Source organism: Notechis scutatus, chromosome 11 (assembly GCF_049901735.1).
Source record: "Notechis scutatus isolate UNSWTSFEM ecotype Mainland chromosome 11, rNotScu1.2, whole genome shotgun sequence".
NCBI classification, from domain to species: domain Eukaryota; kingdom Metazoa; phylum Chordata; class Lepidosauria; order Squamata; family Elapidae; genus Notechis; species Notechis scutatus.
The window spans coordinates 12674780-12688335 of record NC_142019.1 but is presented as its reverse complement, the minus strand read 5'-3'; the positions used below and the strand labels follow the sequence as shown (position 1 = coordinate 12688335).

The 13556-nt window shown below is 34.9% G+C and overlaps 1 protein-coding gene across 3 annotated transcripts in view; it reads left to right on the top strand.

Moving 5' to 3' along the window:
• The window catches only part of ASB7 (ankyrin repeat and SOCS box containing 7), a 38289-nt gene extending 26026 nt beyond the window's left edge, over window positions 1–12263 (top strand). For all 3 annotated transcript variants that reach the window (XM_087972798.1, XM_026673071.2, XM_026673069.2), the window contains one exon: window positions 7943–12263. In XM_087972798.1, the coding sequence (XP_087828924.1) occupies window positions 7943–8082 (140 nt within the window). In that variant the 3' untranslated portion in view covers window positions 8083–12263. The remainder of the gene's footprint in view (window positions 1–7942) is intronic.
• Window positions 12264–13556: the final 1293 nt, after the last annotated feature.

Genomic DNA, 13556 nt, shown 5'->3' with positions numbered 1-13556 from the left:
CTCTGACTATTTACGTTGGGGTTAAGACTTAACATCAGGATATATGTGTGTGTGTGTGTGTATGTATGTATGTATGTATGTATGTAAAAACTGTAAATATATATAAAACTGTAAACAACTGTAAAAGTCTGACTCACAGACGAACACAATACAGAAGCCTGATGATGGCAGATGAGATTCTGCCGAAACGTTGCTACAACTTTAAAAGCACAACTATAATGACGTGGGAAAATACCCGAAAAGTTAATAACATAAAGTATAATATATATATATATATATATATATATATATATATATATATATATATATATATATATATATATATATATATATATATATATGAATCACAATGATAATATAAATAAATTATGCTGAAATACAACCTGTAGAATGATTGTAAGAAACAACACATTTCCCAAAGACATGAATTTTGATTTTAAGAAAAAGATCTCTTTTTATAATAACAAAACAAAACAGAAATCCTCCAATTATTCTAAGATTTTGTTATTATAAAATGAGATCTATTTCTTAAAATCAAAATTCATATCTTTGGGAAATGTGCTTTAAATCATTCTACAGGTTTTATTTCAGCATAATTTCAATGGTTTGAAACCGAGACCATTATAAAATATAATTCTGTAGTCAGTTGCTAGATTTACCTCTAGCTTTAAGGCAATTTCCTTTAATGCGAAATATTCAGTAGCTTAAGGTTACATTTTAGAATCCCGTTCTTCAGTCAAAGTTTGTGAATTTATCCTGCTTTGTAATTCTAGTGTGGGATGATTATATTGTTCAAACTTCAGTTCTGAATCTGTTACAGGTGGGTTTTTTTTTTCCAATTGCAGAATCTCTGAACAGCCTGGGCTACTTGTTAGCCGATATTCAAATCTCAGTTTTAAAATAAATCATATTTTATGAGTGGGACCGGCTTTTATATATGTTGGAGATGGATCAGACGTTTTCAGAAAAGTGACATCTTAGCTTCTCTTGGGCATGGAAATTGGAAGCTAAGCTTTCAGAATGGCATGTAGTATGTTGGGTGGGTGACGGTTAGTCAAAGCAAACTCCCCAACTATCGTATTGCAGGCACATTTTCAAAGCATGCATGTTAGCCTCAAGAATATAACTAGGGTTTTTGTTCAGCTGGCTTCTTTGATATTGCCGTAATGCTTTTGTGTGTTTATCCCCTGACAATCCCATTGCCTTTCCTCCTCCTCTGGGGTGCCCTGTTTCAGGGGGCTAAAAAATTCTGGCAGCCTTTGGGTATGGCAAACATATAAAAGTAAAAATATCAGGTGTACAACAAATTGTAAACGGAGCAGTGGACTTGAACACAGTGCAAAGAACACGGCTTAGCTGCAGTTTTCTTAGGTTAGCATTGAAGTGAAATCAAAAGGGTTTGGCAGTAAAGAGGCTTGTTTTATATAACAGGAAGTTGGATCCAATTCTAATCAGTCATATTCAGCTGCAAATTACCGAAACTGGGTTTGAAGTTGAACTCTTAGACACCTATCAAAAAGTGTTACCTAGACATGTGCCAATGTGCCCTGTATACGGCAGGCAGTTTTAATCTTTTGGGGTCCTCGGCGGTATTTTAAAATGCATGCAACTGCCATAATTGTAAGCAGGGGGTTTCTAGTCATCAAGGAAAGGTAATTTGTTCCCAAAATTAAATGGGAGGCATATCCTCCCCTCCCCAGCAGTTCCTGCTGTCTAAACAATACATTCCTCCCTGAAGTCTGTTTTTGTTTGTTTGAAGGGAATAGTTTTCACTTTCTCCAAAATGTAAAACAGGCAGGGGAATATCCTTTCTATCTTATGGAAAGAAAATAGACAATACTCTGGAAAACAAGCAATATATGTACCCCAGAGCAAAAACATGTATTACAGAGGGAGGGGATTTCTAAATACATATATTCATGTGATTCTCTCTTCTATAGCAAAAAAGAGAGAGAAAAATATATATATTTTTGATACATCACCTTTCTATCATCTGATACACATCACATACTATTTATGATACATCGCCTTTCTATCTGTAACGTTGATTGGCAAGCATAAACCCATTCATTCTTTTATTTGATGTATCTCATCCTTGGCCTTATTACTTTTTCATCATCCATCAGCTCCAATCCACTCATGTTTTGTTTGCTTCACCATCTTGAGCTTTCTAGATGATCGAGGGGTTTTTCTAGACCTTTAAAGAACACACAAACACACACACACCCAGTGGTAACTGCATTTTCTGGAGAGAAAAGGCACAAACTACTTGAAATGCCATCAGAATTTCTCCAGGTTCCGGTAGAACTTTTGTGGAATAAGTTAGAGAGATAGCATAGTTGGAATCAAGTTATTCACAAATATTCAACGAGTATTGCCAGTACGGCACGTCAGTACTATCACTGTATCATAGCGGTGCTGCTTTAAAAAATACAAAGAAATCCTATTTTTTTCCATCTTTATTTTAATATTTGTGCACAGGAAAAGGGAAATAGGAATATAGACCAATGTACAGTAGGTGCCTGAGGGTTTTTAAATAGTTATTCTGTTTTTCAATATTGAATTTTAACAATTTAGGACGAATTCTATGAGTGTTTAGGAGTACTGAAACATCATTCCAATCTAAATGTTTGCATTTCTGGTTGTTTGCAACGGTGCCTTTTCCCTCTGTTGACAATTGTGAAAAACCAAAATAGCATAATAAATTAACTGCTCTTTAAAATAAATCAAAAAGCAACATAAACAGAAAAGGAGCATCTTTTACATGGAAGAAAACAATCTTAGATGTAACATATCATTATATTCATATTTTTTTAAAAAAATGCTGCTGATGCTCCTGAAAGCAGTTACAATTGCACTCTGGTCCCTTCGAAGCTCCAAAACTTTTTGTTCTGCCTAACTTTGTGGCTATCTGAATATCCAGTCTAAGAAAGATAAGTGGAAAATTATCTTAATTAATATAATTCTTATAAACAGAGAGCAAACGTACTGCAGTTGTTTATGATTTTAAAACATTTTCAATGAGGCTTTGATATGTTTTTGAAAGTTAAATACCTGGCTTTCCTTGCTGAAGTAATGTGCCCGGGAATAGGTTGATTTTCTAATAAAAAAGCTTTATTATATTGAAAAGCCACAACGGGCAATTTTCCCAACTAATATGGCAATTAGAGATATAATTTTTAATGGTTAATTTTGTACAATTAAAATAATAGTGGATTTATAAAGGAACAGTCCAAATCAAGGAAAGAAAATAAGTACAATTATGAGAATGTGGAAAATATAAATATTTTTCTTTGGTACTCTTAATTCCTATTATCTCCTTAATAGGCAATTTACCTTTTGAAATTAGGTTATGAGATGCCTAAGAGGGCAGAAGAAGAGGTTCAGATGATTGGGTCCTAGATTTTCAATTTATTTGGTTGCCATCCTGTAAGAAAAACCCAATGTTATGCCATGTTGCAGGGTTTTGGTTATGTAAACATGAAGAAACAAGTAAAAGTTGATGTTTTGGGAGCCAGGGAGGAGGGAGAGAAATCCAGTACTGTATACTAGAACTCACCAGTAGTTTGCAGATTGCTAGATATGAAGAAAACAACACCAGTACAAATATTAAAGGTTTTTTTTTTTTGTTTCATTTATTTATCATTGTGAGTTTTTTGTTTCTTGTTTTTGCTTTTGTAATTAACAGGTTAGAATTAATTTGGGCAATATTTTGGTAAAAGAAAATCTATATATGCTGAAATTAGCAGCTTCAGATTCCCCCCTCCCTTTGTTGGTCTAGAATTTTGCTGAACTGTTAAATTCCACATAAAATCACAAACAGTCATACTGAAGGTTGACCTGTGGATGCATTTATACCATTTAAATTTTTTGAACAGAATTAAGAAACGGTGTACTAGTATTTTAGCATAAAACATACATATAGATGTTTGTATTTTTATATATATAGATATATGTATATGTATATGTAGGTCTAGGTGTGTTCGGGTCTTTTCCTGTGTAAGATTAAGTGTGAAAAGACCCAAACACACTTAGACCTACATACCTGTACCCGTGAAAATCTACGAAAACAAATACATATATACATATATATACATATATATACATATATACATAAATACATCATATATATATATATATATATATATATATATATATATATATGTGTGTGTGTGTGTGTGTGTGTGTGTGTGTATGTATATATGTATGTATGTATGTATGTATGTATGTATGAGTTTCCAGCATTGCTGAAGTTGTGAATTTAATCATCCAATGCACATTCTAGAAATACTAATCCAATCCATTATATTTTAGTATTACATTTTTAATATCGCTTTGTCCGAGAAAGTTGGAGGTAGGCACATAACCATTTCTCCTGTTCCTTTCATCCTTGTTAAACCTTAAGAAGTCCTGTAAAAGACGCTGATTTAGGAGAAAATGACTTAGCTTTGAGGTTAAGTAAGGAATCTGAGCTTTCCCAATTATGGACCAGTTGGCACCTGAAATAAGTACTTTGGTGAGCATAGCTTCCTTATATGTCTTGTGCAGGGGTTCATATAGGCTTCAGTTAAAATGTTTCTGCAAAGTGGGCATGCTTCATACTGCAGAGAGCAAGGATCAACCAGGGAACTGATTTTATTTGCTACAAATCTACGAAGGGAGATAATTCCAAGCAGAGAATAATTAATAGAAACAAATAAACAAACAAAAGGATATTTAATTTCTTGGTAGACGCTTCCTTTTTGGTAGTGGAAGCATAAAGGGAATTTAAGAGTGTTGCTCACATCTTAGTTCTGCAATTTATGGTTGCTACTTTGCTCTGATTTAATTTAGCTTTGTTCTGTTTTTGTTGTGATCTTGACTCTTACCCATCCGGATTTGGAAGAATTAAATATTTATGTTCAAAAATATCTGCACAGTATTTCAATCTTTTGTCAATAAATCAAAATTTATTTTTTCTATTATGTAGCACTGCTGTCAACCTCTTGTATTTAGCAACATTTTTATTAATGTTCTACAAAGCCTATTATTACTGGTCTCACAAAAACACAAATAGCGAAGGAAACTAAAGATATCTGGTTTCATGCTTGATCCAAAGATAAATAGCCATTTATAGAAATTCTTGCAGATTTAGTGTACTGTATATTATGTTCGCCAATTACTTAATATATTTTTTGGTATAGTCACATTTCATAACGTTTATACATTTGTGCTGAATATCCACATGTAGCCTTTCAGAATTTTAATGTAATTTTCTACTAAGCTTGTTTCTTTTTCTCTTTGAAGTAGAAGAGAGCAACAAAATGGATTTTGAGCAATTTATTATAGTTCTTTTTTTTTTATCAGATTTTATCTTTTTATCATCCATTAAGAAAAGTTTGTCACAATTATTTGACTGTGTATAGGAATGTTTTACAATACTGGTTGGGCATATCATATTTTCATATCTTAAATCTATTAATTTAAACCAGTGTAGCCCTCATGGATATCATACATTTTGTAATTTTGATCCTTGTCTATCGGCTAATTGTGTGATGTAGGTTGAAAATCCTGTAACTTACTCTATGTCAGAATTATATTCAGTCTCTTCCGATCTTTCATCTTTACTCTTATCATTGCTCCTAACTCTAGGTTATTTTTTTTTTCTTATTCTAGGCAAACTTTTAAAACTGGACTATTCAGTTTTAATTTTTGTTCTTCTCTAAAATTATTTTTTTTCTCATTTGTTATGTTTTACTAATATCACTGTATGTGTCATTATCTTTTAGTTCAAACTGCCTAATAATTTCACCTGCCTCAACCTTCAAAATCTCATTTTTCTACGATTATGTTTAATGCAAATATTAATAATTAATAACTGACTGAATAACAAATCAAACTGAAGTATAAATTTTCACTGCATATAACACAGACATTGAAATCAATAACAAAATTTAAACTGCACCATCTAAATTTTGCCTTCCATTCCACGTTCAGATAGCATTTATGTTATTTTTATAATAACCCCTTTATAGTTCATGTTTTATATATTGTGAATTTCATATTTGAAATAAATTCAAGAAAGATAACTTTCGCAAAAAATGTTTTTAAAAATCCTCTATTGCTGTATTCTCAATATCACATTAGTTTGCAGCCTTATGTAAAAATATATATATCCATTAGGATTTTGGTGGCAAATAAATCACTTAATTGAATATATAAAAACTTATATGTGCCAGTAAATTTCTTAATAGTTGTGAAAACAATCTTCACTATTAGCTGCCTAATAAATTCTAATAAGTTGCTTTTAAAATTCCTTTTTTAAAAAAAATAGCTGATAATTAATATTGATTAAATTTCTGAACTCCAGTGCCCTGTTCTGGCATTGTCTGGAGGACGGTACTAAGTAGTTGCAGTTTTCATGTTAATGCTTATGCTGCTGCCTCAATTTCCAACTTTATACAGTTGTTCAACAGGGCCACTTACGAAAATGGATCTCTGCAGCTTACCGTGTTCCTCTTTTCTCCATCCTATCAACAAAAAAGTTGAAAGCTCACCTAACAATCCATGACAGGGACCCTCTAAAATACCTCCCACATTTTAGTTCTTTGAAAAAATAAGATTGCTTTGCACAGGATAGCTATAAGTACATAAAATTGCCTTTGTTGAGAGAAGGGCTGGCTTAATGTAGCTCAAATGGCCTTTTCCATTGTACCCAAATAGTGGTAGATAAGCACTGACCATGCTTTTCTTCTTCTTCTTTTTTTTTAAATTAGGGGATAAAGTTTACTAATGAAAGCATTCCTTAAACATGCGCTTCAGAAATGTGTCTGGGAGCAAGTCAGCTCAGGATTCCTACGACTCTGACACCATTGTATTTCTGGATGGAAGGTGTCAGCTTTGGAAGCCTTTTAATTGTTTTACCTAATCTACTTTAATCCAGCTCGGTTCTTTCCAGATTTAGCCGAAGCTTTCCACATTACCTCTTCGTCATTAGGCAGTGCTTAATTCGTCGCTTTCTTTATTTTCTTGGCCTTTCCCAAATTGCTAATAACATTTTACATTTTGCTATAAGAAAATTCACTGGTGTGGTCTATAATCCTTCCCACTTGTCCATTCAGATGCATCCAAGAATGAGTAAGTGCTCTAGACACCAAGGGGCAATAGATGTGGCAACTGGTGCTTAACACTGGAAATGTCCATTATTAGCACATTCTCGGGAAATGCTGTTCAGATTATCAGGAGGAAATGTCAGGACATTTAATAATCACCCTTGAGGAATTTAGTGTTAAGGGCAGATGCCTTTCCTCTCTACCCTGCCATTTTCTTCCAAGTGCTCCTTCTGTGCTTTTGGGTTCCAAAAACAGGCAAGGAAACTACCTTAAGCAATACATGCTTTAAGTTCTAACATTTGTTTGGGTGTGTTACTAAAAGCCAGCGTACATTTGTTTCTCCGCATTGCACATTTATAACAGTTATCTGGGAGTGGCAAACTTCGGTTTTTGTTCATGTAAAGTACGTGTCCATATATTTCCGTTAAAAGCATGTATTTATAATGGAGAATGACCAGAGGAATTTGTTTTGACTGCTTTCATCTTGCTTTGCAGTTAGGGTGAGTTTGCTTTTTGTGCAGTTCTGGCATGTACACCTTGGTTGTGTACAGTCCCTAACTTTTTTTTAAGGACTTCTCAGGCTCGTTCCCTGGTGTCCCACACAAAGGATTCTTAGGTTATAGTGCTAGGATCGAACTCATTGGCGTTTACCGCTTAGATAGTTTTAACTAAAAAGTGAAATGTTTCCTGCCAGAATGGAAAAAAACTAGTTCTGTTTTACAGTTTTGGCACAGCTGTACAGTTTGGCTTCTTCCTGACTGTTTTTTTCCAATTAATTCCTTTTTAAAAAAACACACAAACAATTCATGGCCTGGTAATGACTTTATTAACACTTTTGTCTCTTTTTTTAGGGCAGCCTCGGAACTTGCAAGATCTCTGTCGAATTAAAATCCGCCAGTGTATAGGCCTTCAAAACCTCAGACTCCTTGACGAACTACCGATTGCCAAGGTCATGAAAGACTACTTAAAACACAAATTTGATGATATCTGACAGTTTGCAAGAGTTGGACAATAAGCAGGATTAGTTTGTATTCCAGATACCTTTCAAAGGCTGGTCATCTTGCACAACGTATATCCTATGCAATTTCTGATTTTTTTTTGTTTTTTTGTTTTTCCCAAGAAGTCAGAAAGCAGGTATACAATTTCCTTGCGGGGGGGGGCAGGTGGAAGGGCCTGTTTTATACCAAATGCTAGGAGGTCTTAATTTTTATTTTATTTTAGTTGAATTCTTGGTCCAAGTTTACAAGATTCAAGCTTTCTATATGACGTTACAAACAGGGGATTGGGTTTTATTTTGCAGGGTGGGGAACATTTTATAAGCATCGCTTTTAAGAATGAAGAAGGGACGTTGCTTGTTCGAAAGGAAGTCTTCCCCATCCCTTATATAGCATGTGTAATATTTGCGAAGTGCTGAATGAATTCTAAACCAAATAAGGGTCAGACTTAAGAACGCCAGGTATTGCGATTGTATTTCTCTTATTGGTAGAGAATCCGATAGGCAGATCCTTCTGTAGTAACCCTGATTGGAGGACTAAGCCCCCTAGCACTATTCCGGCACACACATACATACAAAAGGCCAATATGGCACCTATTTTACGCTTAATTAGTGCTGACAATTGATCGGATTCCACACCAAGGTAATTTTCTGCCCACGGGGGGTTATTTATTTATTTTTTCTTCAAAATCATGGCTCAGGCATGTAAGTAGAGTGTTCTAAGTTTGTTGTAGACATAACGGCTCTCTGAAAACATTGCCACCTTCATTCTTTTTTTTAAATTCAACTTAGATCTTTTGCATAATTATTGTACTTCAAGATGTCCAAACTTCTTACCCTTCCTTTGATTCCAGTATGAATGGACTGCTGTTTTTAATTAGGTTTTACACTGCTCACGTACCTGGGCATCCATAAAAGCATTGACTGAAAACAAATTTAACTTCAAAGTAGACATATCCTGTTTCCATATAGTGCCTCAAGTGCAATATATCTATCTGTCTTATTTTTATTTCCTGTATCACACATGTGAGTTTCACACATTCCTATCCTGACCTCAATGTGATGTTTGTTACTATTGGAATTGCTGCTTTATAAGGGTTTTTAAAATTTATTTGTTATCGCCACCTTCATTTCAACGACATCCGATTTCAAATACCGTAGCCCACAACTCAGCTGTTATTTTTGTTTTTTCATACCACAGGCTAATTTATGGTTTTCTTAGAACAAAATCCAAGCTAGCGATTTGTTTTTTATTTTTATTTTTTTAAAATGTGGTCCATAATTTGTTTCCTCTGACCTGACATGCTTCCAGCTGGTTTGACACTAAACAGAGCCTTAGGCCGTTGCAAATTTCTCCTTAACTTATTCAGGCCATGTGAAAACCATTCGCAATTCAAAATACCTGCAAATGTGAATTATGCATGCACAGATCTCTGTACTATCAACAGAAAGGTCCGTAAAACTGAGTTCATAGGCAGAATGTGAATTCTGTGCATATAACTCACTTTTCATAGGTATGTTGAACCTCAGGTGATTGATCATATTCAGTACACAGTTAACATCACGGCTTTGCCCTTTCTAAAGACCGTATTCACCCTGCTTGGAAGGTAATTCCTTGATATTTCTAAAGACAGTGTGTTGGTAGCTTGAAACTAATCCTTGATTACAGCTTAGTTCTAAATATCAGCTACTGTGAATATTTTAGATGCGTCTCTTATTTTACGGGAGTTGAGATCATTACAGAAATAGGATTCTGATGGTCCCTTATCAACATCCATTGATCTTGAAGCTTGGAGCGTTCGGATTTTAGATCAGATTTAGCTTGGATTCTGTTGCAGAAACACTACTGGTTCTTATGCTTGAGTGTTTCGAAGTTTTCAGGCATACCTCGCACCTCATATATCAGTTTTGCCAGGTAATCCGTAGCTCATAAGAGCAGCATACTATCCCTTTAGGTAAGGATCTCTCTTCTTGCTTTTAGTGGATTTTTAAGAAACAGTGATAATGAAGGGATTTTGTTGCTCCTAATTTAGCCTTGGCTTTACATAAGCAAGCAAGAAGTTGATGGCTCAGTACATAAGGTAACAGGCTAATAGCACTTTCCCTACATCAGTTTTTTTTTAGAAGAAAAATGCAACAATTGCTTGAAATGGCCTATTAATTTATTTTTTCCTTTTAAGGTGCCATAGCCAAGTCAAGCATGCATTTGATATACCAGATGTACATGCAATGCTGCAGGCAATAAAATACCCGTCTTCACATCGGCAAATAGTATTGCTAAGTTCCAAGTCTTCTATTTAAACCCTTCCATGGTCAATCTCTAACAATTTTTTTAAGGTACTTTCAATCCAGGTTGAATCCAGAAGGAAGGAAGTTGTGAACTGGCACAACAAATTTGCAGGTCTGGCTCAGTGTGCTTGATCTATCACATTCTCCATGATCTAGAGTTCTCTTTACGGATGCTGAGATCCATTATAAGATGACTTTTAATTCTGTCTTGCTGCTGCTGTGACTTTCGGAAAATGTATAAACGCCATGCTGTTAACAAAAAGCTATTTAATGGAATATGTAACGCCTTTTTTAATTTATTTGTTTTGAGGGTTTTTTGGGGGGTTTCTCCCCATATTTTAATACTTAGTTCATTTTTATGAAGTGCATATTGAGTTGTCGTTCTAAAAGTACTAAGCGCCACCCTGCATGCCTTCCTGTCTGCGAAGCTGTGTTGGAAAGTTTAAGGCAAAGAGGGAAGGTTGAACTTTGGGTCCCAGTTGTAAAGAAAATTAAGCACTTGAGTTATGAAATAACTGGTTAGTTGCCCTCCCTCTTTAGTTTTAATGTTCAGGGAATTCCACAGCCTACGTACTGCGCTGATTTGAGGCTGAGAAGACAGAATGTACCACATACACACATACCTCTGTGAAAACTCAACTGGATGAAAGGTTATAAAAAAGCAGATTTTAATTTTATTTGATCCAACTTTATTAGACTGACAATTTGAAGAGGTGTATAATAATTTATAAGAAGAAAATTATGAGAATTTTCTGTTAAATATTTGGGCTTAAAATATGAAAAATAATAATAATATAAGCATCCGTGCTAGGCCTGTTATCTCTTGTATGTTTGTCAACTCTTAATGAATAAAAAAAAAGAGATTGGCAAGCACACCAAAGAAATGGACAAGCTGATGATCATTAGGAAACCACAAACCTCATTCTTTTGAAAATAGCTAGAGTTTTTTTTGTAAATATTTATGTTTATAGATGTACAGCAGAGTGTGTTTTTCTAGATTATTTAATTATCATATTTCTAATCTATTTACAATATTAGTATTTGTTTGCTCCAAAGGCTTCTGTTTGGATTGTAATTTGTTCTCTCTCTCTCTCTTTTTGCTTAACTCATTACTCATGCAATGAAAAACTTTGTCCTTCTGAGCACAGCATGAAAAGACAGTAGCCAAATATTTGTTAATATCCGATACTTTATACAACACCCATGTGGGAATAACTTCAGTCCCAACACATTGTGGCTTGCAAATAAGAGGACACTCACAAAAACATATACTTCCCAGAAAATTCCCAATTCCTTCCCCCATTAAGGCCTTATTATACTAATGCAAAACAGGCTTCCAACCTTATTTCAGATTCTAGTTAAGAGGTGAACCTTGGCTTGCTAATGAACCACGCTCAGCGGTTGTATAGACATAATACTAAGCTTTGGTTACTGCTAAGAATAGAAGGGGAAGAAAGAGTGTAAGGAGATCAGATTCCCGAGGCTACTTCCTAATGTACTAATCTTATTTATCAGGGAATCAGTGGTCTGCCTGAAGCTTTGAAAGTTCTCTTGAAGAAAATGGGTCATATTTTCTGCTCCAGCAAGCTTCTGTTCATTTCAGTCCTGTAGGACTTGAGATGGAGGCTTCCTCTGTGGTGTCTTCTTCGCATGCTTGTCAGGTTGCTACAGCGAACCAAGAGAATTTGAGATCTCAGACTGGTTTGATCAGGTCGAAATTGCAACTGTCACTGTGGGAAGGATAACATACTATTTTTGTCTCCTGTTCCGTCTTCCACACAGCTCTCTCCATGTTAGCAACTTCATAATATATTTTGTTTTTCCTTTTGTAATATACGGCTTTCAGTTGGATCATTTTGAATTAAAATAATTTTACCAATTCTTTTAAATTTGGTCCTCTCTCTCTTTCTCCCTCCCTCCCTCCCTTCTGCCCCCCCAAATTCATTCTTTAAACATGAAGATTTTGTATTGTAAAGATGGAGGAGTGCCATCTCAGTGCCTGTCTTTTAGCAAATGACTATTTTGGATTTATGATTTAATTTTATTATTTATTGAACACCGATTCAGCAAGTATGATCATCTACTTCCAAGCTGATATTTCACCTCTATCAAAATTGTGACACTGTCAGATCTGGAAAGCACTTGTGTTCTGATACCTTGAGCAACTGAATACAGAAATGGAATAAATGGATTTAAATTAGTGGTTTAAATTGCCAGTATGATAAGTGAGTTCAACTACTCGATTTAAATCATGAACCATCATTTACTAAAAGCTTTCTAATTAAAATAGTGTCCTGACGTTGCTGTAATTATGAAACTACTTAAAACTCACGGTCCCAATGTGGACTTTTCTTTCAAGATTATAGATTGGATGCAGTGGTTGCATATTTTTCGAAAACAACATTGGACAAAGACATCACAACTGATTTTATTAAGCTTATTTTGTTCCCATGGCACAGTGATCACGGTTCACTCACCGAGATTGCCAGTGGGCAAATCAAGGTACTTTGGTACGGAAGGTAAAATATACATGTCCTGTGAAAAATGAATCAGTATCAAATTTGTACTATGTAATTATAGCAACAAAAATGTCATTGTTAAGGGGGCTGGACAACAATTATGATCACACTGTCAGAGAAGAGGACAGGACAACAACCAAGCCGTGGTGGAGCAGTGGTTAGAACGCAGTATTGCAGGCTAACGCTAACTCTGCCAACTGCCAGCAGTTCTATCTTAACTGGCTCAAGGTTGACTCAACCTTCCATCCTTCCAAGGTCAGTAAAATGAGGACCCAGATTGTTGGGGGCATTATGCTAACATTTGTAAACTGCTTAGAGAGGGCTGTAAAAGCACTGTTAAGCGGTATATAAGTCTAAAGTGCTATTGCTATATCAGACCCTGACTGCCACTATCAAACCATGATGTAGATTTGAAGAGTTCGGGAACTATGGCATGGTATGGTTGCTGCACATGAATTACTCTTAGTACGTAAGGGAATCATGTTCAGATGGTACCTGAATCAATTCAGATTTTAGTTTAAAAGAGACTATAAACATTGAAATTCCTCACAGACACACACACACACACACACACAAAAAGGCATGTGAAGCTCCATTTTTTATGTAGCAACTGCTCTAGAGACATTTTGGAATAAACTGTGGGAGAAAGTTGCTGGTTCAGAT